Source organism: Desmodus rotundus, chromosome 1, assembly GCF_022682495.2.
Source record: "Desmodus rotundus isolate HL8 chromosome 1, HLdesRot8A.1, whole genome shotgun sequence".
Classification (NCBI taxonomy): Eukaryota; Metazoa; Chordata; class Mammalia; order Chiroptera; family Phyllostomidae; genus Desmodus; species Desmodus rotundus.
In genome coordinates this window covers 119317514-119341143 of record NC_071387.1, presented here as the reverse complement: position 1 = coordinate 119341143, position 23630 = coordinate 119317514, and the positions used below count along the sequence as shown (strand labels likewise).

The 23630-nt window shown below is 48.6% G+C and overlaps 1 protein-coding gene and 1 long non-coding RNA gene across 6 annotated transcripts; one reads left to right on the top strand and one right to left on the bottom strand.

Moving 5' to 3' along the window:
• Nucleotides 1–391: 391 nt before the first annotated feature.
• On the bottom strand, nt 392–4454 carry METTL27 (methyltransferase like 27). 5 transcript variants are annotated; one of them, XM_045204490.2, is made up of 6 exons: nt 4360–4454; nt 3933–4059; nt 3297–3425; nt 2966–3101; nt 2478–2570; nt 392–782 (listed from the first exon to the last, which is right to left on the bottom strand). In XM_045204490.2, exons 2-6 carry the CDS (start codon nt 4053–4055, stop codon nt 502–504), a joined length of 762 nt encoding a protein of 253 aa, XP_045060425.2. In that variant the 5' UTR covers nt 4056–4059; nt 4360–4454; the 3' UTR covers nt 392–501. The 5 variants fall into 5 exon arrangements, with proteins under 5 accessions (XP_045060425.2, XP_045060423.2, XP_045060424.2 ...); XM_045204488.2 differs by having other exon boundaries at nt 3933–4062; nt 4360–4443; XM_045204489.2 differs by lacking the exon at nt 4360–4454 and adding an exon at nt 4205–4349 and having other exon boundaries at nt 3933–4062.
• A 10040-nt stretch (nt 4455–14494) lies between these two features.
• On the top strand, nt 14495–20469 carry LOC128781526 (uncharacterized). Its single transcript, XR_011650344.1, has 3 exons — nt 14495–14683; nt 17503–17627; nt 20104–20469. It is a non-coding gene; the product is annotated as an uncharacterized lncRNA (long non-coding RNA).
• The last annotated feature ends 3161 nt before the right edge of the window (nt 20470–23630 follow it).

Sequence of the window (23630 nt, the reverse complement as noted above, 5' to 3'; positions counted from 1 at the left end):
CCCTTTTCCTTTCTCCACCCCCTGAACCCTGCTCATCCTGAAGGCCCAGCTCAGGGCAGCCTCCCCCATGGGGCCTTCCCACCTGCTCGGGCAGCCTCCAAGCCTCACCCTGAGTTCCAATCTCTTCGGAAGTGAAGAAACCAGGTCCTGGACATGTGAGAGTGTTTGGCCAAGCCCAGATATGGGAGTGGGGGGTTCCTGTTCGGTGAGTTAGAGATAAGGGAGCCCATCACCCGGGGAGGAGTCAGAGTCCTATCTGTGGCCCTAAGGCGCCTGGGTCAGGGATGACCCGGGATGGGGGCCTCTCTACCCAGTTTCTTCTCACTGCTGTCCTCCACAGGTCATCGGTACAATGTCACTTTCCTGGGGTGAGAGAACTGCAGAGTCAAAATCCTGTCACCCCTTCTGGGGCTCATTTAATAGGCAGAGCTCTCCTGAGGAGAGGGCCCCGTTTTACAGATGAAGGCCCAAGAACAGGCCCAACCGAGGCCCCCTGGAGGGTCAGAGGCCAGTTAGGGGCTGAGCACTGGGCCTTACTCCCTCCACCTGGGTCACCTCCTGCTTCCGGTACAAGTAGACAATGCCAGGGATGTATCCATCAGTGTCAGAAGTGCCAGGCACCTCCTCAAGCTTGGAGGTAGCCAGTTCCCACCGGTCTACAGTCCAGGCCACCAGGCGTTCCCACTCCCCGGCCTGTTCCAGCCTGTCCAGGGTAGCCTCCAGTGCCGCCTTGTAGCGAAGGTTGGATGGGTTGGCCCTGGTGGTCAGACACACCAGCCCGCCTGGGGAGGGGTGGGAGAAAGAGAGGTGAGTGGGGGAGGGGCAGGAGCTGAAGTTTCAAGTTAACAGTTCCCTTTCCTTCCAGCTCCTGTCCTCAAGGACATAAATTCTCCCAGCTTGTCCCCAGGCCAGCCTCTTGGATCTCCAAGCCTTTGGGACTCACTTTCCCCACCCCCGCGAATACCCTCTGCTTCTCCAGCTTGAGTGCCTCCTACATCTGCTTTAGGGCCTCAGTATCCTTTATGCTGGGAACTCTTTATTTCCCTTTCCCTGAAGGAGAGGGGGCTCCCTCCTCCCCACTCACCCAGCCCCTCTGCTGGAGGACATGGCCGTGTCTGGATGCACACGAAGGAAACACACGGCCTTGGACCTGTCCCTTCACTTCCGTGAGTCTATTTTCCCAGCTTGCAGAGTGTGGCAGATTAATTACCCTGCCTCAGAAGGGCCAGTGCAGTCAGTAAGCACTGCTGAATGAATGAATGAATTCGCCCCTTCGAATCTTTTCCAGGCAGGTACAGTAAGCCCAGTGCAGGCTCAGATACACCCAGGAGATACTGGTATCTGAAAGGTTGCCTGGGAAGGGGGTGAAGAGAAGCAGGCCCGGCTGGTGGAGAGGGGCTCTGTGAGAGGAAGGGCTCTGAAGCAGGGAAGCCTGTGACGTGTGGGCAGGCAGGCAGGGCTCTGGCCAGCTGCGGGGTCTGGTAAGTGCAGGCTGCGCCAAGCTGGTCTTTTCAGGTTCAGGCGGTGGGAGTTTCCTGTCCTGAGCCCAGTCACCACCTCTTTCTCTGACCCCACCACTGTCCCTACATCTGTCAGCCTCTGGTGGTTCCAAGGCCTGCCCAGGCCTGCCCAGGCTTAACCGCAGCCCCTGCAGGGAGATATAATCTTGCCACGGAGATAGGGAAAGCTTCGGAGCTTCCCTCTCCTGCCCTGCCGCCAGGATCCTCACACTCCACTACTCTCCTTTCTGCCTGTGACTTCGCTTTGGCTGTGTCCCTGTGTGGAGTGGGGACTGCCCTCGTTCCCCACCCCAGACCTGGGAAATGCCTCTTTGAGATCTGGGAGCTCTGAGCACTCCCGGCCCTCCTGGGCCCACCTCAGGGAGGGCAGTGGGCCCTGCCGTGGATGCAGCCCAAGTGTTCGGAAACTAGGGGCCTGGTGGGTGGGTGATTGAGCCCCGAGGACAGGGTGTGTACATTCTCCCCAGAGCAGAGGGAGGCACAGGGCAAGACACACAGTAGGAGTGCAGTAATCAACCCCATTTCACAGATGAGGAAACGGAGAGCAGGAAAGAGTGACTCACCCAAGAGCCATCCACGAGTTAGTGAGGAAGCTAGAAGATGAGAGAACTGAATGGAGACCCTACTACATGCCAGGACCAAAGCAAAGTCCTCTGAGACATGATTTCACCCAATTCTCACAGCAATCCTATCAGGAAGGGACTACGCCACCCTGCTTACAGGTGGAACAGAGGCTGAGGAGGAGAGTGGAGCTGTTCCCGGTTGCCTAATGAATAAGAGGCAAGGGGGCCACTTGTCTGGCCTGCCTGTTTGCCTGGGTCGGCAGCTGGTGGCCAGAATGGTAGGCTAGGCTGTGGACCCTGGGCAGGACCAGGCCCCTTGCTTGGCCTCAGGGATTCTGAGATTTGTGTCTTTGGGTGTGGAGAGGGAAAGGTGTGCGTCTAGGCTGCTTCTCACCTGGCTTGGTAACTCGCAGGAGCTCAGGAATTGCACTGCAGGGCACCTGGCCGTCACTGAGGGCACCCACCATCAGCACTGCGTCGTAGGTCCCTGTGTGAGGTGTGCAGATGTGGTGTGCTGGTTTGTCTTCAGTGTGGCCTCAGTCCACCCTGGCGGACAGCATCCATCCTCCAGGGGTCTGGGGAGGGACCAGGCCAGCCACTAGTGTCTGCAGGACCCAGATCCCATGGGGAATACGGTAGGTGTAGCCCAGTCCTGGGCTAAGGTCAGATCATGGGATGGAGGGCTCAGAGAGAGGGGTTCCCAGGGCCTCGGAGAGGGTCTTAGTGAGGCTTTGGGGGCTCAGAGGTGAATGAAGGCTCAGTGTGGAAGGGGGCTCATAGAGCGCTTAGCAAGGGGGATAGAAGCTTGGTAAAAGAAAGAGCCGTCAAGGCAGGCTTGGTCAGAGAGTGGGCCTTGGGGTGTTGGGGTAGAAGGGGACATACCTTCGGGGCTGGGCAGAGGCTCCCGGCCCAGGGTGCAGAGGCTGAGGTGCTGGTAGAGGCCGCGGGCTTGGGCCTGTTCCAGCATTGCTGGGCTCCCATCTACCCCATGCAGCTGGAGGAAGCCCCGAGCCTGCAGCTAGGATGGGAGGACTCAGTCCCAGTTCACATCTGCCACCTCCCAGCTGGGTCCCTGCACCTCAAGGAGGGCAGTGGGCCCTGCAGTGGATGTTGCTCAGGTGTTTGGGAAACAGTGAGTCTTAGGCTTGGAGTGGCAAGAAATTTGAGCAAGTGGGGAGCTTAAGAGAGAGCAAAGGATCTGGGCAGACCTCACCTCGACAGCCACCAGGCCGGTGCCACAGGCCACGTCCAGGATCAAGGCGCTGTGGGGTGGGCCTGGAAAGGCTTGACTGAGGCAGTCCACTGCCAGGCGGGGGGCGCGGTACTGCAGGTTGGCCACATCCTGGGAACAGAGTGTTGAGCTGACTACCAACCTGTGCCTTAGTGTTTGGGGGACCTCAGTGTAGGGTAGTCTAGGAGTCAGCCAGGCCAAGCTGTTTGTGTGTGTGTTGGGGGGGGGGCGGGGGGGGGGCAGGACAGGAGAGTCAGTCCCCAGCCCACTGCTGAGACCTGCTCTGAGGAGGCAGTGCTGTGTTTACTCCATAGTGACCCCTCCATGGCACCTCCTTCCGGCAGGCAGTCCTGCCTGGGCTGCAGTCCAGAGTGGGGACGGAGGTCCTGACCTCTAGGGGCTGCCCCTGTGCCGTGTGAGGCTGCTCAGACAGCAAGGCTGCTGTGGGTGGGCAGAAGAGAGGCCAGTCCGAGAGGGGACAGGACTGAAAGGTTGTGTCCAGGCCTCACTTCATTCTCACAAGCCACCCTGGGATGCAAGGCGGTCTATTCCCGCTGCACAGATAGGAAAACTGAGGCTGGGAGGACAAGGGAGGTGGAGGACCTGAGGCAGGTTTACCTGGTCATAGTCCAGAGCCCAGCGTTCATAGAAGTGCAGCGTGTGGGCCAGGTCGTTGATGCGGTGCAAGGACCCGACCCGCGCCCAAACCTCGGACAGGCTCCCGTCCCCCTCCCGAGCCATCCTCCTGCTGGGACACAACCTCAGTGTCCTGACATCCATCTCAATCTCCACCCCTCACCTCCCCACCCGCCATGCCCAGTAGAGGCCCTCCAGGCCACCAGCACAATCCCATTTCACAGGCGGGGACGCTGAGCAAAGAGACTGGACACCTGGAGTTTAGGGCTGGAGAAGGGGTGTTCTCGCGGCTGAAGGGAAGGCCTGCCCCGACCTCCCCACCTCCGGCCGCCGTGAGGGGGTTTCCAAGGCGGAAATTTCTCCACGGCGGTAGGAGTAGGCACGGTGGGGGCGGGGGATCAGAACTCACGGACAGTCGGACTCGAAGGAACTCGGAGGGAGGAACAAGCCGCGACCCTGGCGGAGCCCCCACCGCCCTCAACGATTGGCTTTCTCCTAAGAAAAACTACCCAATTAAAAAAAGCGCTGACCGTCCGCCCCTTCACCACCAGCCAATGAGCTCAAAGTTTTGGTCCTCGCCCCGCCTGGGAAGATTCGTTTGACCTGTTTTCTGGGTAGTGGAGTACGTGGCTTTACGAGTTTCTCTGCCCTCGCGGCTCCCCGTGTTCTTTATGCTTCCTAAAAAACATGAGCTGTAAGACAATGGGAGCCTCTGAATTCTCGGGGACAAGAGAGCGAGCTAGGATCAGCCTTTATTTTTAGGACACCCACGAAGTTCTAGCAACACTGTACAGTAGGGCTTTTTGCAGTGATAAAAAAAAGTTCTATAATGTGTGCTGTTCCGAATGTTAACCACTAATCACATGTGGCGTGAACATTTGAAATGTGGTTAGTGCTACTGAGGAAATGAGGGTCAGATTTTATTAAATAGCCTCTGTGGCTAATGGCTGATGGTAGCCTGGGAGCCCTAGTACTTAGCGAGTCGTCCTGCGGTCCGCAGGCTTGCAGCATCTGATTGGAGTGTTTACCTAGGATTGCCCCAGGGAAGGTCGTTAGGGGAGCTTGTTAGAAACGGAAATTCTTTTTAATTTTCAAAAGATTTTATTTTATTACTTATTTTTACACAGAGGGGAAGAGGGGGAGAAAGAGAGGGAGAGAAACATCAATGTGTGGTTGCCTCTTGCATGTCCCCTATTATCTCGTGCCTCTTATTGGGAACTTGGTCTGCGACCCAGGCATGTGGCCTTACTGGGAATCCAACCGGTGACCCTTTGGTTCTCAGGCCAGCACTCAGTCCACTGAGCCACACCAACCAGGGCCAAGAAATGGAAATTCTTGAGCCCCACCCCAGTTGTACCGAATCAGAATCTGATTCCTGAATCAGTAATCTGATTACTGTGGTATGCTGGGAAGCCAAGAAAAAGGGGCCACATGTCACACCTGACTAGCAGCACAGAGGAGGCCTACAAACCCAGAGACAAAAAGCGACCACATAGGATGGTCTGAAATTAAAACTTTCTAACTAAAAACAGTTCATGGTGGGTCCTAGTCCTGTCCTAGGCTGGTATCTTTCCCTAACAAAGATCAATCTTCACCTTAACTGAGTCTGTCTGTTGTTTTTTTGCATCTATGATAACATACCTTTAGAATAGAATATAAAATTTCCTTATTCCTCCAGACGCCTAAAAGCACAGGCACCACACCAGGGGGAGACCACAAATCCCCTTATTGTTGTTGTTATCATGTTAATTGTTGACTTAACTATCCTGCACCCACCTATGTAAAAGATGTGTCTATCATTTACTTTTTATCCAATCCTAGAAGTTTCCTCACTTAGCTTCTTCCTGCCTCCCTAATCTGTCACTGATGGATTTCAGGTAATCCACTTACACCTCCTCCTTTGATTGTAATGTATAAAATAAGGTACAAAACTGTCATTTTTCTGGAGCATTTCTTAATCTGTTGAGATTTTGCTTCCTGGCAATTGTCAGTTTGGTTCAAATAAACTCACCAAAAATTCTCTACAGGTCGGAATGTTTTTTATGTTGACGATGTGCAGTAGGCTACACCGTATAGGTTTGCGTGAGTGCACTCCGTGATGTTCACCCAATGGCAAAATTGCCTAAGGACATATTTCCCAGAACATATCTCCATCATTAAGTGTCACAGGGCTGTATATGTTTTTCACCGTTGCATGGACTTGGGTAGAGGTCATGGCCATGGGGAGGAGTGGCTGAAGTTCAGAGCAGTTTAGAAGGTAGAAGTAGCAGGGCTCTGATGATTGTGTGGCATGGGGAAACTAGACGTCAAGAGCGGCACCACGTTTCTGCTTGAGCCATTGTGTAGTAGGCGGTTAGACAGACATGAGCAGAGCAAGGACCAGAGGCCAGGGCCAGGAGGTCACCCAGGGCAGAAAGCCCAGGTGCCTATCAATGAGCAATTGGAAGGTGAGACCTCATCCCTCCCCACCCCTTTCCTCCCCCAGTATATCACTGGTCATGTGGTTTAGACAGTGCCCCCCACCCCCAGCATTTCCTCCATAGAGATAACATCTAGGCTTCAGTTCTAGTTCAGCTCCAGGCCCAGAAAAGCAGCAAAACCAAGCAGATGACTCAATGCCCTAGTGCTGACCAATCAGTGGAGACTGATAGAGAGAGATCGGATCAGATCACTGGGGAAAAATAGGGAGGGGCTGTAGGAGGAGGTTGCTGGAGGTAATGGTAAACAGTCTAGGATGGGATTGGCTGAGAAGCTGAATACCTCCAGAGTGCATAGAATTATGGGACAGATGATTTGAAATAAAAAAAAGGACTCTTGGGCTTTTGGGCTCTTGGGCTCTCTGGCTCTCTTCCTTGAGGATGCATGGATGATCATGCTGCAGCTGCCTGCATTTCCCAGTGGATGGTATTTTGAATAGGAAGGAACTCTGGGTGCAGCCTAGGATTGGGCTGGCCTGGCAGAGGGTGGCAGGGTTATTATTCTTTGGGTGTTCTACAGGGAAAAGCTCTAAGGCCATTCTTCCAAAATCATGAAGCCTTTGAATAAAGACTCCTTTCCTTTATCACCAAACTTTGCCTCTGGAATTTCTCCTAGAGGGCAGTGGAGGGCAGCAGGACCCCACTTGCTATTCAGTAACAAGACCACAGCCCTGAAAGGGCACATCTGGAAAAGATGATTAATATTCTAGGACTTTCAGCCAAGATGGAGGTGTAGGTAGATACACTTCGTTTCCGCACACAACCAAAAGAAGGACAACACAAAATTTAAAAACAAAAAGCAACCAGAGCTGCTAGAAAATCGAACTGTATAGAAGTCTGACAACCAAGAAGATAAAGAAGAAACATTCACCCAGACTAGTGCACCAAGACAAAGAAATATGGCCCAAATGAAAGAACAGATCAAAACTCCAGAAAAAAAAAAAAAACTGAGCAATAAGGATATAGCTAACCTATCAGATGCAGAATTCAAAACACTGATAATCAGGATGCTTACAGAAATGATTGAGTATGGATGCAAAGTAGAGGAAGAAGTGAAGGTTATGCAAAATGAAAGAAAGAAAAATATACAGGGAACCAAGAGTGAAGGGAAGAAAACTGGGACTCAGATCAACAATTTGGAACAAAAGGAAGAAATAAACATTCAATCAGAACAGAATGAAGAAACAAGAATTAAAAAAAAAATGAGGAGAGGCTTAGGAAACTCCAGGGAAGCTTTAAACATTCCAACATCTAAACCATAGGGGTGCCAGAAGGAGAAGAGGAAGAGCAAGTAATTGAAAACATAATGAAGGAGAACTTCATTATGCAAAAGAAATAGGCTTCCAGGAAGCTCAGAGAATCCCAAAGAATTTGGACCCAAGGAAGTACACAGCAAGGCACATCATAATTACATTAGCCAAGGTTAAAGATAAGGAGAGAATCTTAAAAACAGCAAGAGAAAAGGAGACAGTCACCTACAAAGGAGTTCCCATAAGACCATCAGCTTATTTCTCAAAAGAAACCTTGCAGGCAAGAAGGGGTTGGAAAGAAGTATTCGAAGTCATGAAAGGCAGGACCTACATCCAAGATTACTCTATCCAGCAAAGCTTTCATTTAGAATGGAAGGGCAGATAAAGTGCTTCCCAAATAAGGTCAAATTAAAGGAGTTTATCATCACCAAGCCCTTATTATATGAAATGTTAAAATGACTTGTTTAAGAAAAAGAAGAGGATCAGAACTATGAACAGTAAAATGAGAACAAACTCACAACTATCAACAACTGAACCTAAAAAACAAAAACAAAAACAAACAACTAGAACAAGAATAGAATCACAGAAATGGAGATCATATGGATGGTTATCGGCAGAGAGAGGGAGGGGGGGAAGAATGGAGGAAAAAGTACAGGGAATAAGTAGCATAAATTGTGGGTACAGAATAGACAGTGGGAGGTTAGAAAAGTATAGGAAATGGAGAAGCCAAAGAACTTATATGTATGACCCATGGACAAGAACTAAGGAGGGGGGAGGGGTGGTAGTGGGAGAGGGTTGCAGGGTGGAGGGGAATAAAGGGAAGAAAAAAAAGTGGGACAATTGTAATAGCATAATGAATAAAACATACTTAAAAATGAAGAATTTTCTAGCTCTGACTGGTGTGGTTCAGTGGATTGAGCACCAGCCTGCGAACCAAAGGGTTGCTGGTTGAATTCCCAGTCAGGGCCTGGGTTGGGGGCCAGATCCCCAAGAGGGGGGACACAAGAGGCAAGCACACATTGATGTTTCTCTCCCTCTTTTTCCCTCCCTTCCCCTCTCTAAAAATAAATAAATAAAATCTTTAAAATATTTTTTAAAAAGATTTGTTTACATAGTTAAAAAAAAATTCTATTGAGATCCTTCTCTAAGATCTCCCCTAAATTCTCAGTCTTTAAAGCCTTCAAGCCGAAGGACCTAGAGCATGCTTTTCTTACCAGGAGCGTGCCTGTGCCTTTGCCCCTGCACCTTTCCCTTCCCCAACAGGCATTCATCTCCTAAACTTTAAGGGACCCCATAAGACTTGCAACCATGGGAGAAAGGAGCTGACAGTGGCAGCTCATCCAGGGCTAAATCCCTGAACCTGTCCCAAAGACTCCCTCTTCTCTGACTCTCCAGTGAGCAGACAGCAACCCCGTCTCAGCTGACTTCTTTCCCATAATATTTCTAGAGAGCCAGAGCAGCCCTGCTTAGTCTCTCTCCTGCTGCTTCATCTATCCTAGGCCCTTCCTGGTCTCAGCAGCTCCCCTTGCTCCTCGAAACAACCCACTACAGGAGAGGGGAAGGGAGAAGGGTTAATCCCCTCGGTGCAGCAATGCTGTGATCCCCTGGGGTGTGCAGCTATAGCTTCCTGGTGAAGCAAACAGGCTCATGCTCCCCAGTTTATTAAATGCAATGTCTGTTCCCTTTGCTCCCTTTCCTTTATTAATAATTAGCTAAATACTGATATCACTTCTAGTTGATGGATGGGGTGGCTTCATTCATGAATCACTTAATAAAGCCAATTAGATCTTCTATTTACTTGGTTGAATTATGTTCTTTAAAAGGGGCGAGGTATTCCATTTCTAGACCTGGAATAAAAAAACAGCTACTATATGATTCTCTATGGAGTGGGCTCCACGCACCCAGAGGATAGGGGAGTTACAAGATGAAGGATCCTGGGACTCTAAATAATTGTGTGAAGCAGTGCTGTCCCCACCAATCTGCCCTGGACTGTAACATAGTGGAAAATAATACAAACAGAGCTACTTTGTGTGTGTGTGTGTGTGCATGTGCGCTCTGACTGGGGATCAAACCCACAATCCTGGTGTATTGGGATGATGCTCTGACTGACTGAGATTACCAGCCAGGGCAAACGGAGCTACTTTTTGAAGGTGGAGCTAACGTCCCAGAGGAACTGCCTTGCAGGTCTTACTCCTCAAACTTTTGGTATGTTAAAAGCGGTCAAAATAACTTTTGGACTGGGCCTAGAGCAGCTTTGCATTCCAAACAACTGTTCGTAAAGCTAATAAAAAAGCAGACATTATAAACTGGACTGAAACTTAAAGACATCCTTTAGACTTAGCATCACTATGGTAGTTTATTTGCACCTATAGAAATTCCTTCCTTCTGTTCATGTAATTACTGCTCATCACTTTCTCATAAATATCCCTTGACTTCACCTCCTAATTGGAACACTGTTCTAGTTCCTGCCTAAATCAGTGTACAGTAGCTCTGAGGATGAAGAAAGGGGTTCTATGGAAAGTACACTCACTGGGTGAGGTGAGCTTAAATTCCTACCTGCACAGGTCATGGTTTGGGTGATCAGGCCGCAGGCAAAACTCCTTTAGTAAAGTCTTATCTTTGCCTTAAGCAAGCCCTGTCCATTTTTTTCTGTGTATTTAAGTCGTAAAATGCCCTGTTGCAGCTGCTCCTAACATGTGACCATTCCTTCAAGCCCCTCCTAACCGGGACTACCCTCAAGCAAACACATAATCTCATTAATTATCCTGCTTTCTCCCACCTGCCTGTAATGTTCCTTAGTTCCCTCCTTAACCTTAAATGCATAAACGAAACTGCAAGCTGCAATTTGGGGGAGTATTTGAGGTTTTGCTTCTTGGCATATGCCATCAATTTTGGCTCAAATAAAGTCTTTTAAAAATTCTTTACAGGTTTGGACATTTCTCAGATTCACAGCATCTTGAAAAAGTATGTTTTGGATTTCAAATAAATGTTTGTTGCCTCTGAAGCATTGACCCTTTATTTTTAGGTTAATGATGTGAACAAGAAATAAATTTTCATTGTGTTAAGCCATTGAGATCAAGGATTTGTCTATTACAAGAGCTATTGTATGGGAGAAAAGGGGCCACATACTACACCTGACAAGCTTAGAGGAGGACTGTGTGGCAGCCTTACGAACTCGGACACCTAAGTGACCACATAGGATGGTGTGAAATTAAAACTTTTTAACTAAAAGTGCTTCATGGTGAGTAGTCATGTTCTAAGGCAGTATTTTTCCCTAACAAAGGTCAGTCTTCACTTTAACTAAGCCCGTCTGTTATCCTTTCTTTTTAAAATTATATTTTATTGATTATGCTATTGCAGTTGTCCTGATTTTCCCCTCTTTGCCCTACCTCCACCCAGCACCCCCAACTCCCTCCGGCAATCCCGACACTGTTGTTCACATCCATAGGTCATGCATATAGGTTCTTTGGCTACTCCATTTCCTACACTGTACTGTACATCCCCATGGCTATTCTGTACCTACTTATTTCTACTTCTTAATCCCCTCACCTCCTCACCCGTTCTTCTACACCCCCTCCCATCTGACAACCATCCAAATCCTCCCCCTATCTATGATTCTGTCTCTGTTCTTGTTTGCTTAGTTTGTTTTTAGATTCAATTGTTTATAAATATGTATTTATTGCCATTTTATTGATCATTGTTTTGATCTTTTTCTTAAATAAGTCCCTTTAATATTTATGTAGTAATGGTTTGGTGATGAACTCCTTTAGTTTTAGCTGGTCTGGGAAGCTCTTTACCTGCCCTTTGATTCTAAATGGCAGCTTTGCTGGGGAGAGCAGTCTCGGCTGTGGTGTTTGTTTTTTATGACTTTGAATATTGCTTGCCAGTCCCTTCTAGCCTGAGAAAACAGCTGACAGCCTGATGGGAACTCCCCTGTAGGTAACTGACTGCTTTTCTCTTGCTGCTTGTAAGATTCTCTCTTTATCTTTAAAATTTGGCATTTTAATTATGATGTGTCTTGGAGTGAGCCTCTTTGCGTCCATCTTGTTTGGGACTCTGTGCTTCCTGGACTTGCTTGTCTATTTCCTTCACCAAATTAGGGAAGTTTGTTTCATTATTTTTTTCAGATAGATTTCCAATTTCTTGCTCTTTCTCTTCTGTTTCTGGCACCCCTATGATGTGAGTGTTGGGAAGCCTCTTTAAAAAAATTTTTTTTTTCTTCTTGTCATTCTGGTTGGTTGTTTTTTGCTTCATTATGTTCCAAATCTTTGATGTGATTTGGCTTCATTCACTCTACTGTTGCTTCCCGGTGAACTTTCTGTGTTCAGTTGCTAATAAAAGAACATCTGCAAAGCAGTGACTAAGAGATTTACTGGCTAAACAAGTAAGCTGACACTGGACAGTAGGGTCTGGAGTTCAGTTATGGCATCAGGGACCCAGGCTTTTGTCATCTTTCTTCTCTGCCACCTTTTGCATGGAGGCCTTTGTCCTCATGGCTGTCATCTTGTCTTGGCTGCTACACCTCCAGATAGGACTAAGGGGAAAGGGCAAAAAGCTGGGTTAGCTTAGTCTATTTGTCATCACAAAAGGTTATTAGAAGCCCTGCCCCATGACTTCTGTTTTATCCTATTGGCCAGAATAGGTCACCCGGCCAGAATTGCCACCTCCGAGTACTCATTGAAAGGTGAGGCTGGGGTTGGGGGCTAGCTCAGCCAGCTAACTGTGTAGGCCCCATCCCTGCAGCCTCACATTTCATTTAGGCCAATAAACATTTATTGTGTACGTACTGTTTTATAGGCCCTGGGCTGGGCACTGGAGTCACAGAGATGAGTCAGAAAGAGTCCCTAATTCAACCTGGCCTAGTGAGGCAGGTGCAGGAAGGGTGTGTTTTCCTGTTCAGTCTCTGTACTATCTCCTGTGTATCCATATGCAGGCTTTTCTTTCTAAGCTGCCACCCCTGCTATGGGTCTGGGTGTCCGGGACCACTCCTTTATTGGGGGTGGGGGCATGGGGGTGCTGTGGAGATACTGTAGTGAGGAATAACCCTTCAAGTAAGGTGAATGGGCCCAGGAAAGGCAGTCCTGTTGGACCATCAGAGTGTGGCTTGCGAAGCTCCAGGAGAGGCCCTGGTGGGTGTCCCTGGGATGCCTGCATTTCTGTCCTCTTAGTTCCTCAGTGGTGTCCCGCTCACTGATGGGGGCTGCACTGTTTGGGGGAACCAACACGGCTCCTACAGAGATGGCTCCGGGGCCCTAGTGGAAGATGAGACTTGCCATGGCGGACACTAGTGGGGGCTGGCAGGCTTCTTCTGCATGTGGACCCCTGGCCCCACCGACTTCTCTGTCCACACAGCCCACTTCATTTCTTTCCTTCATGAGCCCAGGAACCTGCTCTAGCCTTGGGACAGGAAGCTCTTCTCCAACTCATCAAATGCTTTTGTTTCCTCCAATCCTCAGTCTTTTCTGCTATTTGCTGAAAATGATCCTCCTCTGAGGCAGTGGATTCCACTTGGTCAAGCTGCTGCTATAAGTGGGGGAAGGGCTGGATAACAAAACAGCTTAGGGGTGAGGAGAGGTAGTAAAAGCAGCAGTTCATGTTTCAAAACTATTGTCCAGTCTCACAGATGTACAAGCCAAAGGCCAATGGCCATGGGGTTGAGGACAGGTGAGAGTCATCTTGTGCCAGAGTGAGTGGACAAGGATGAGGGCCTGTCAGGTTAAGACATGGCACTGCCAGTGGGCTTGAGTTCTGGGGGCAGCACGACTCTCAGAGGGCCAGGTTGTGTGTGGGAGGGGGCTGTGTGTGCATTAATAGGGCACAAGCCACTTTCTCAGGTCCTCGTTCCCAGGGCTGGCTGAACCCCATAAAACATGACTGACCCTAATTGTATTATGAGCCTTTATCCTCAGCACTAGAACATTACTGGAAGCTCCCTGAAGGCTCAGAGGCTCTGGGAACTTACGAAACACGACCTACCAGACGGCAACTGCCAGACTGGACCCTGCGCCCAGAGATCGCATGGAAGCAGGGTGCAGCCCAAGTGAAACACCCTGCCCTACAACCACCGCATGACCCCATGGAAGCCCAAAGCCCTGACAACCCCTCGGGGCTGGTGCATATCTCTGCACCTGGCCCTTTCCCTCGCTTGGGAAAGTAAAATAAAACTTTACTTTCTTCTCTTTGTGAATTCTTTCACAGGCCCCATGGCCGACCACCCTAATACGCACGTGTGAGGAGGTGGGGTTGGTTAGAATGCTCTTGAATGCAAGTGTCCAAAACCGTTCCCACGGTCGTTTGAATAGTAGGGGTTTGCTACTTTTTCTTACGAGAAGTCCAGTGGTCAGCAGTACCAAGGCTGCCCAGTGGTCCACTGACCCAATGATTTCACTGCAGACTCAAATTCCATGCTCTCGTTTTGATGGGGGAACTCAAGAGCTGGAAAATGTTAGTTTTAAGTAATAGTTGATAAGCTTAGTAGTTAATGTAAAAAGTTACTGTTTCAGGAACTGAATATATGGCCCATCCTGACTCCAGAAGACCACAAGCAATACTACCTTTGTGCCCCAGGAGGACTGCAAGCAGTCGAGATGGTGTCTGAGTGTATATCCCTGGACCACCACCAGGGAGACATCCCGCAGCCCAGCACACAGATGCCCAGGACACAGATAAAGAATCACTGGTCAGTGGATGAAAGGAGGCGAGGGAAATTGCCAGACCGAAGCTTTTATCTAATTCACCTCTTTCCTGGTGAAATCCCTCACCTTCACTTTTCCCCCCCTTATAAAAAGGGCTGGCTTGAGAGGAAGTGTAAGACGGTTCAGGGTGCATAACCCCTCTTCTCTGAAAACCGACCTTCTGAAGAAAGTGCCCGTAAAGATTCAGTCCCTCTCTGTTTATGGGTCTGGAGCTGACAGGCAGCACGCAAGCTGACTTTCCGGTTTCAGTTTGCCCTGCGGGTGTTTGCTGTGTCAATGTAAGAAACATTCCAACCTACAGAGAATTTCTGGTGAGTCTGTTTGAACCAAACTGACAACAATCGCTGGGAAGCGACATCTCAAAGGACTGAGAAATGCTCCAGAGAAGGGCAGTTTAGCACCTTACTTTATACATTAGAATCAAAGGAGGGGCCTGGAGGGGGTTACATGAAGTCCATTGGTGATAGGTTAGGGGAGGCAGGAGAAAGCAAAAGGTGGGGGACGGTGCGGAGGGGGTGGGAGTGGGGGTGGGGAGACCTTTGGGGCTGGACAAAGGTGAAATGATAGACACATTTTTTACATAGGTGGGTCAGGGATAGTGAACAGTCAACAATTAACATGATAACAATAACAATGAGGGGATTTGTGGTCTCAGCTTGTGCCCAAGGGGCTGGGGGAAAAGGGAAGTTACCTTGACATTCCAAAGGTATGTTATCATAGATACAAAAAGACAATAGACAGGCTTAGTTTAAAGATTGACCTTCGTTAGGGAAAAGTACTGGCTTAGGACAAGACTAGCCATGGTGAACTTCTTTTAGTTAATAAGTTTTAACTTTAGACCATCCTGTGTGGTTACTTTAGCTCTCTGAGTTGGAGAGGCGGCCGCGCAGGCCACCCCGGAGCCTGTCAGGTTAACCTGTGGGCCCCTTCCTTCCACAGCTCTGTCAGCATCTTCCATCACAGGATGGTGGCAGCCGCTCAGGAATGTGTGTGTCCTCGCATACAGAGCTCCGAGGTGGGCCAGGAATGGGCCTTGTCTCCTGGTCTCTTTTTCTTTGGGGGTGGTGGTGGATATCCTCCTGGAAGCCCCAGATGTTGGGAAAGGGTGGCCTGGCACGTCCAGGCTTGGTGTGGAAAGGGAAGGCTTCCTTCGGTAAGGAGGGAGAAGGGAATGGCTGTTGGTGCAGCACCGGCTCCTGGGGGGCTGTGAACGTGTGCGCCCGTGCCCGTGTCTGTGTCTGGTATGCAGGTGTAGCTGCTGATGTGAGCAGGACCCAGGTCAGCAGGAGCGTGGTCACCAGGCTGGGGTTTGTTTCTAACCCTGAGTGAGCTAGGGGAGTTCGAGCACCAGATCTGCATTTACGAAGATGGCTCCAGAAGGCAGTGTGGAGAAAGGACAGGCTGCCAGGACCGAGTCTGTTGCAATTTAGTGAGAGCTGGGGTCCTGAGCAAGGTTGAGGGATGCTATGGAGGGGCTGCCTGTGGGTTGTTGGCAGGTTGTGGGGTTTGGAGGGACCAGAGAGCAACTACTGTTCCTTCTGGCTTCCTCCTATCCCAGAAGCTCCTTCTGTTTTCTTTGCAGCCTCCTCCTCTTGAGGTAGGAAGTCCCCTGGGCTCAGTCCTGGTGAAACGGGATCAGTGAGAGGCTAGGGAAATTCCTTGATGAGTGGAATAGGGAAACTGAGATAGATAGCTGGACACAGTGGCCAAGCCATTTACAGCCAGGTGCAGATGGAGGCCCCAGTGTTTGGGAGGGGACAAAACTGGGAAAACAAGGACCTCACCCCCAGGGTAACCTCTCCTCCCTTGACCTTTCCTGCTTGGAGATAACCTCTAGGCCTCAGGTGTGTTTCAGCTCCAGGCCCAGACAAACTGCAAAACCAGGTGGGGAAGCCAGGACCAACCGCAGTGACTAAAGACCCCCTGCCTTGTCACTGACCAATCAGAGGAGATTGTGATCCAGAAAGGGCACACCTGGGGAATGAATATTCTACCGAAGCCCTCCCTGAGACCTCCCCTAAGATTCCCGCCTGCAAGAAAAATAGAAGCCTCAAGACAAAGGACCCAGCACTCATTCTCCCTCCAGGGAGCAGCCCCCACTTTTCCCTTTCCCCTCTTCTTCCCCCACTTCTTTCCTCACAGGCACTTGTCTCCTAAACGCTAAGGCAATGGGCAGCTGGCAGCTTGTGCCAGGCTAATCCCCTGAGCCTGTCCCCAAAGCTCCCTTTTCTCCGACTTCCCAGTGAGCAAAGGCAGCCCAGCCTAGGCCCTTCCCTGGATCACTGCCCCCAGCTTTAATAAAAGTGTCCTCATAGTCACCTGGATTCATGCTGTGAAATCTTTCCTACAGGAAGTCAAGAACCCACACACTACAGCTAGCTCTAGGCAGACCCAGTTAGGGCCAGGCCCCTGTCTGGTAATGCTGGTTCCTCTTTTCTTCTCTATCTACACCCACTTCCTACGTGATCTCATCTAGTCCCGTGCTTTTAAATAGTATTCATATGCCATCATTTCCAGTGAGGTGGCTCCTAGCCGACTCTCTCCTGAACTTGGGACTCGTGCACCTGACATCTCCCCTCAGAGGCCACAGGCCTCTTGCTGGCTGCGTGCCCAAACCCGGCTCCATGTTTCCGTGCTCCCAAATCCACCCGTCCTTGGCCTCCTGTTCCAGCAGAGCCCCCCAAACCCTATGCACCCAGGGGCTCTCAGCCCAGGCCAGTTTTCTCCTGCCCGACATTCTGCTCCCCAGCACACCCAGTGGCCTCTTTCCTCCACCTCTGCCAGGCTGCTCTCATCTACCTTCCGGTCGGGCCCAGACCCCTGCTGCAGCTCCCTCCTTGGCCCCCACCCACAGTCTATTTTCCTCATAGCAGCCACAGGTGGTATTGATTATCATTTTAAAATTTTTCTGGAAAGTTTCAAACACACACAAAAGAAGAAAGTAGTATAATAGCCCTCTGCCCCCATGTATTTGTTTATAACTCAGTTTCAATAGTTAACAAAACATGTCCAACTGGAATGATGTTTTTACCGTATAAATTTGATGATCTTACTTCCCTGAGTACAACCTGAGATCAAAATTCCTTACCAACCTCATCCCTAACCTCTCTCCTCTTCACTCCCCCATCAGGCCTCTGCTGTTCCCGGAACATGCCACAGCTACCTCGGTTACGCGAGGCCCTGTGCCCTGCTGGTTCGGGCCTGGGTCACTCTTTCTTCAGCTCTTGGCTTGACTGGCTCATTCTCAACCTTCAGGTATCTACCGCCTCCCGAAAAAACAAATGTTAGCACTTTGTCATTTTTGCTTCACATTATTTGAAAGTAGAAAAAGAAGAAATCATTATAAATGAAGCTGACATTCCCTCTGACTTCCTCCTTCCCCCATCTGCTGCTCCAGGGAACCAGCTAACCACCATGAATGGGTAGGGACCTCCTAGATCTTATTATTACTACATATGTGTCCAAACAACATATAATATTGCTTAATGGGTTTGAAAAAATTTATATAAGTGCTATCATTTTATAGCTGTTACTCAGTAACTTTCCTTTTTCACTTAACACTGTTTTTGAGGTCTTCCCACTTTGAAGCGTATAGATCTCATTCATTTTAACCACTGCTTAGTCATTCCTTAGACAATTACACCCACAAAAAGCTGCCATAAATAAGCCTTGCACATGTTTCTTTGTTCACGAGCGGATGTTTCTCGAAGGAGTGCTTTTTAGACTGAGGTTTGCAATGCATTAGGGGGTAGTGAAAACAGTTTAGACAGTTGTGCAATAGAATGAATAGAAAATAAAAGAGTGCACTGCAAGTAGGAACGGTAATTATTGTTTTGTTAGCTTTTTGCTTCAGTTTCACGTGCTTGTAATGGGTGCCTTTGTACAGCACGTTTCTTACCTTGGGTGGCTGTCAGGGTTGGAAAACCAGGGAATTGCCAGCTCAGGGCGTGGACCCATCTGATTCTCTGTTTCCCCCACAAAATCATCCATGAACAGTGTATTGTCAGACTTTTTTGATTTTGCAAATGAGTACGAGATAGTATCGTTGTGGTTTTAATTTTCATTTCCCTCAATTACTAATGAACATCTTTTCATAACTTTATTGGCTCTTTGGGTTTCCTCTTCTGTGAATTGCTATTGCGTAGGCGTTCTTTTGAGTCACTTGATTTTATCTTACTTATCTTTGCATTTGCAGGAGCTCCTGGTGTAGCAGAGGGAAATGCTCCCACTCTCTATTTTAATGCTAGCCTGTATTTCTCCCACCACCTTCAGGCTCATAGCTCCTGCCTCAGATATGCTAATTAACTAGAGGAACGCTGAGGCTTGAGCAGCCCCTTCTTAGAGGGTGCCTTTCCTGAAGAGGTGGGGAAATATGCAAAAGTAGTGACTCTTTTTATATATTTTTTTATTGACTTTAGAGAAAGAGAGAGGAAGATGGAGGGGGAGAGAAGCATGATTTTGTTGATCCCCTTACTTATGAGTTCATTGATTGTTACACGTGCCCTGACTGGCGATTGAACCGCGTAACCTTGGTGTATGGATTTTCAAGAGTCTCTCTCTAGAAGTAGAGGACTGACCAGGAACAAAGGGATTTAGAAATTTCTCCCTAGGATCCCTCCATCCCCTAGTTGTCTAGCTATTTAGGCTCCTACCCACCTCTTGCTTGGCTCCTCCTCTGTTTCCTTGACATAAAAGATGCCTAAATTCTAGGCTCTCTTAAGATGGATTTGCAGAAGCCGTAAGGCACCCTAATCTGCGCGAGCTGGGCCTTCTCAGTTAATGACCTTTCCTTACTCCATACTCTGATGTGTTGAATATTGGCCTTTCTTTTGAAGCACAGGCACATGAACTTTGTACCTGCAACACTTAGATGTTCTGAACATTCTGGAGACTGGTCCTTGGATTGTTTCGTGGGTTGTAAACATTTCTCCCAGGCTCTCAAGTACCTTCTGTCTTTGCTCATGATGTCTCTATACTACATTCAGCAACAAGGCATTTTTCAGTGATAGGCCAGGGCAGTGGCGGTGGGGAGGTAGGGGCAGAAGCTGGATGGCTGGTAGTGAGCAGGGGTGATAAGGTGCAGGACAGCTTTCAACAACATTGTTTAAGTGGTCAGATGAGGGGTTATTGAGGGACATTTTCTTTTTTTTTCTTTTAATAAGAATTGTATGTACTTAAGGTACTTAAGGTGTCCAACTTGATGGTTTTCTTTTTTAAAGATTTTTAAATTCATTTTTAGAGAGAGGGGAAGGGAGGGAAAAAGAGAGGGAAACATCAATGTGTGGTTGCCTCTGGTGCGCCCCCTACTGGGGACCTGGCCTGCAACCCAGGCATGTGCCCTGACTGGGAATTGAACTGGTGACCCTTTGGTTCACAGGCTGGCATTCAATCCATTGAGCCACACCAGCCAGGGCTTGATGTTTTGATATGCATATACATTGTGAAATGATCACCACCATCCAGCTAATTAACATATCTACCACCTCTACATAGTTACCATTTGCACGTATGTGTGTTGAGAAGATTTAATAAGATCTATCCTCTTAGCTATCGTCACCATGCTGTACATTAGATCTCTGTGAGACAGGATAGTAAGAAGCTGGGAAAATTCCTTGGCAAGTGGAATAAGGAAACTGAGACAGATAGATGAGCATACTGGCCAAGTAATTTATAGCCAAATATAGAAACTCACCTGCCCAGAGATAACATCTAGGCCTCAGTTGTATTTCAGCTCCAGGCCCAGAAAAGCAGCAAAAACAGGTGGGCAAACCCAGGACCAGCTGCAATGACTGAAGACCCCCTGCCCTGTCCCTGACCAATCAGAGGAGACCGTGACCCTAAAAGGGCACATCTGGAAAACTGATGAATATTCTGCTGAAACCTTCCCATGAGACCTCCCCTAAGATTCCCTCCTGCAAGATAAAGATAAAAGGCTCAATACAAAGAACCCAGTGTGCACTCTCCCTCTGGGGAGCTGCCTGGGCCACTCCTTCCCTTGTTCCCCCGCTTCTTTCTTCACAGACACGTGTCTCCTAACCTGTAAGGCAACTGGCGGCTGGCTGCTTGTCCCAGGCTAATTTTCTGAGCCTGTCTCCAAGGTGCCCTTTTCTCTGACTTCCCAGCGAGCTACGGCAGCCCAGCCTAACCTCTCCTGTTGCCTCTATGCTAAGCCCTTTGTTTTGTTTTGTTTTGCTGTGCCCAGCTGTAAGAAATGCATCTTCATAGTCACCTGGACTCGTATTGTGAAATCTTTCCTACACGAACTCAAGAGCCCACACACTATAACTTGCCCTACGCATACCCTCTCAGGGTCAGACATCTATATGGTAACATGTAGATCTACTCATCTTGCATAACTGGAACCTCGTACCTTTGATCAATAACATACCATTTCCCGCAACCCCAGCCCTTGGCAACCACCATTCTACTTTCTGTTTCTTCGTGTTCAGCTTTTTTGGATTCCTTATATAGATGAGATCATGAAGTACTTCTCTTTCTGTGTCTTGCTTATTTCACTTACCATAATGTCCTCAGCTCCATCCATGTTGTTGCAAACGGCAGGGTTTCTGTTCAGGAGCTGAATAATAGTCCACATCACATATACAATTCACATGTGGGAATGTAAGTTAGTACAGCCATTATCAAAAACTGTGGAGGTTCTTTAAAATGTTAGAAACAGAATTACCTACGATCCAGCAATCCCACTTCTGGGTATTTATATAAAGGAACTAAAATCAGGATCGTGAGGACGTCCAGTCAAGATGGCAGCGTAGGTAAACACAGCTCGCCTCCTCACACAGCCACTTCAAAATTACAACTAAAATATGGGACAACTGTCAGAACCATCAGAAATCGAGTTGAATGGAAATCTGACAACTACAGGATTAAGGAAACCACATCCATCCACACTGGTAGGAGCGGCAGACATGTGGAATGGGCTGGGCCCACATCCACATGTGGTGGATAAAAATTCGGGAGGGATATCTTGGGAGGAGTCCTAGCACCACACCAGGCCCCCCAGCCCAGGGTTCCAGTGCCAGGAAGATGAGTCCCTATAACTTCTGGCTGCAAAGCCCAGTGGAGACTGAGTTGGTGGAAGGAACTTCTGGAGCCCCAAGCAGTTCCCCTTAAAGAACCCACACACAGATTTACTCAGACTCATTCCCTTTGAGCTCCAGCACCAAGATAGCAGCTTGAAAGGCACCAGTGGCAGACAGGGAGAAACTGAAGTGTCTGGCGAGAGCTGGGGGACAGCTTTCTTCCAGACAGAAAGGCAGGCAGGAGCCATTGTTCCTTTTCTGAGCCCTCCTCCCACAGAACCACAGAGTCTGCAGGTGGCTGCCATATCTGAGACTCCATCAACCTAACACCATTTGCCCACCCTGGAGATCTCCTGAGACTCTGTCCTACACAACTTACCAGCCCCCCCAAGCTGTTAACAGAAACTTTTCCATATGAATGGCTGGTCTTGGCTCATGCTTCTCAACTTCCTAAATCCTCTCAAACAAGCAACAGCCAGCCTCAGTGAGCTCCCAGCACCCATACCTCCTGCTAAGTGGCCCTGAGTCTGGTACTAGCAGCATCCAGCTAGATTCACAGCTTGGCTATATCTGGGAATCTCTTAGCCCAGCACAAGTAGCAACCATCTCAGATTACTTTATAGCTCAGGCAGGGTGGTCTTGGGCAAAATACAGGTGGGGGCTGACCATGGCCTGCGCCACCCGGGAAGTCCCAGGGTCAGTGCACCCAGGGACAGCTACAGACCACATTGGAAGCACCACCGTCCTGCCCCTGCAAGCTGATCCTCCACGGAGGGCGAGGTTGGTGGTCAGTGGTTACAGTCAGTCCTTGCAGCTGACTGGCCTAAGTAAATCCCTCCCATTGATCTGCCAACAGCAACCAAGTCTCAACTACAAGAGGAGAGTGTATTCAGCCCATCCTAAGGGTGCAACTTGAGTACCTAGCTTGAATGATAGGGGAGGCTGTGCCACTAGACCATATAGGAGATCTACTACATTAGGCCAGACTACCAAGACATGCAATCATAGCAGCTCGACGTAATACATAGAAACAAACACAGGGGGGTAGCCAAAATGAGGAGACAAAGAAACATGACTCACATGAAAGAATAGATCAAAACTCCAGAAAAAGAACTAAACACAAAGGAGATAAGCAATCTATCAGACTCAGAGTTCAAAACACTGGTTATAAGGATGCTCAAGGAACTTAGTGAGGACCTCAGCAGCATCGAAAAGATCCAGTCAGTAACAAATAAGCCCTGGCTGATGTGTCTTGGTGGATTGAGTGCCAGCCTGTGAATCAAAAGTTCACTGGTTTGATTCCCATTCAGGGTACCTGCCTGGGTTGTGAGCCAGGTCCCCAGCTGGGGGCTTGCAAGAGGTAACTGTTCGATATTTCTCTCCCTCTTTTTCTCCTCCCTTCTCCTCTCTCTAAAAATAAATAAAAATAACATCTTAAATTTTTTTTTTAAAAGAAAGAAACAAAGGATTCACTAATTGAAATAAAGGACAATTTACAGGGAAACAACAGTAGAATGGCTGAATCTGAGAATCAAATCAATGATTTGGATGATGAGGAAGCAAAAAACAATCAATCAGAACAAGAAGAAAAAATAATCCAAAAAAACAAGGATAGTGTAAAGCAGCCTCTAGGACAACTTCATGCTTCCCCATTCTCATCGTAGGGGTTCCAGAAAGAGAAGAGATAAAACAAGAAATTGGAAATCTATTTGAAAAAAGTAATGAAAGAAAGCTTCCCTAATTTGGTGAAGGAAATAGGCATGTAAATCCAAGAGCACAGAGTTCCAAACAAGATGGATGCAAAGAGGCCCACTCCAAGGCACATCATAATTAAAATGAGAAAGTTTAAAGATAAAGAGATAATTTTTTAAAAGATTTTATTTATTTTATTTTTAGACAGAGGAGAAAAGAAGGAGAAAGAGGGACAGTAACATCAATGTGTGGTTTCTTCTCATGCGCCCCCTACTGGGGACCCAGACTGAAACCCAGGCATGTGCCCTGACTGAGAATCCAACTGGCGACCCTGTGGTTCACAGAGCAGCACTCAATCCCCTGATCCACACCAGACAGGGCAAGAGAGAATCTTAAAAGCAGCAAAAGCCCTGGCTGGTATGGCTCAGTGGATTGAGGGCTGGCTTGTGAACCAAAGGGTTACGGGTTCGATTCCTAGTCAGGGCACATGCCTGGGTTGCGGGCTGGGTACCCAGTAGGGGGCTCA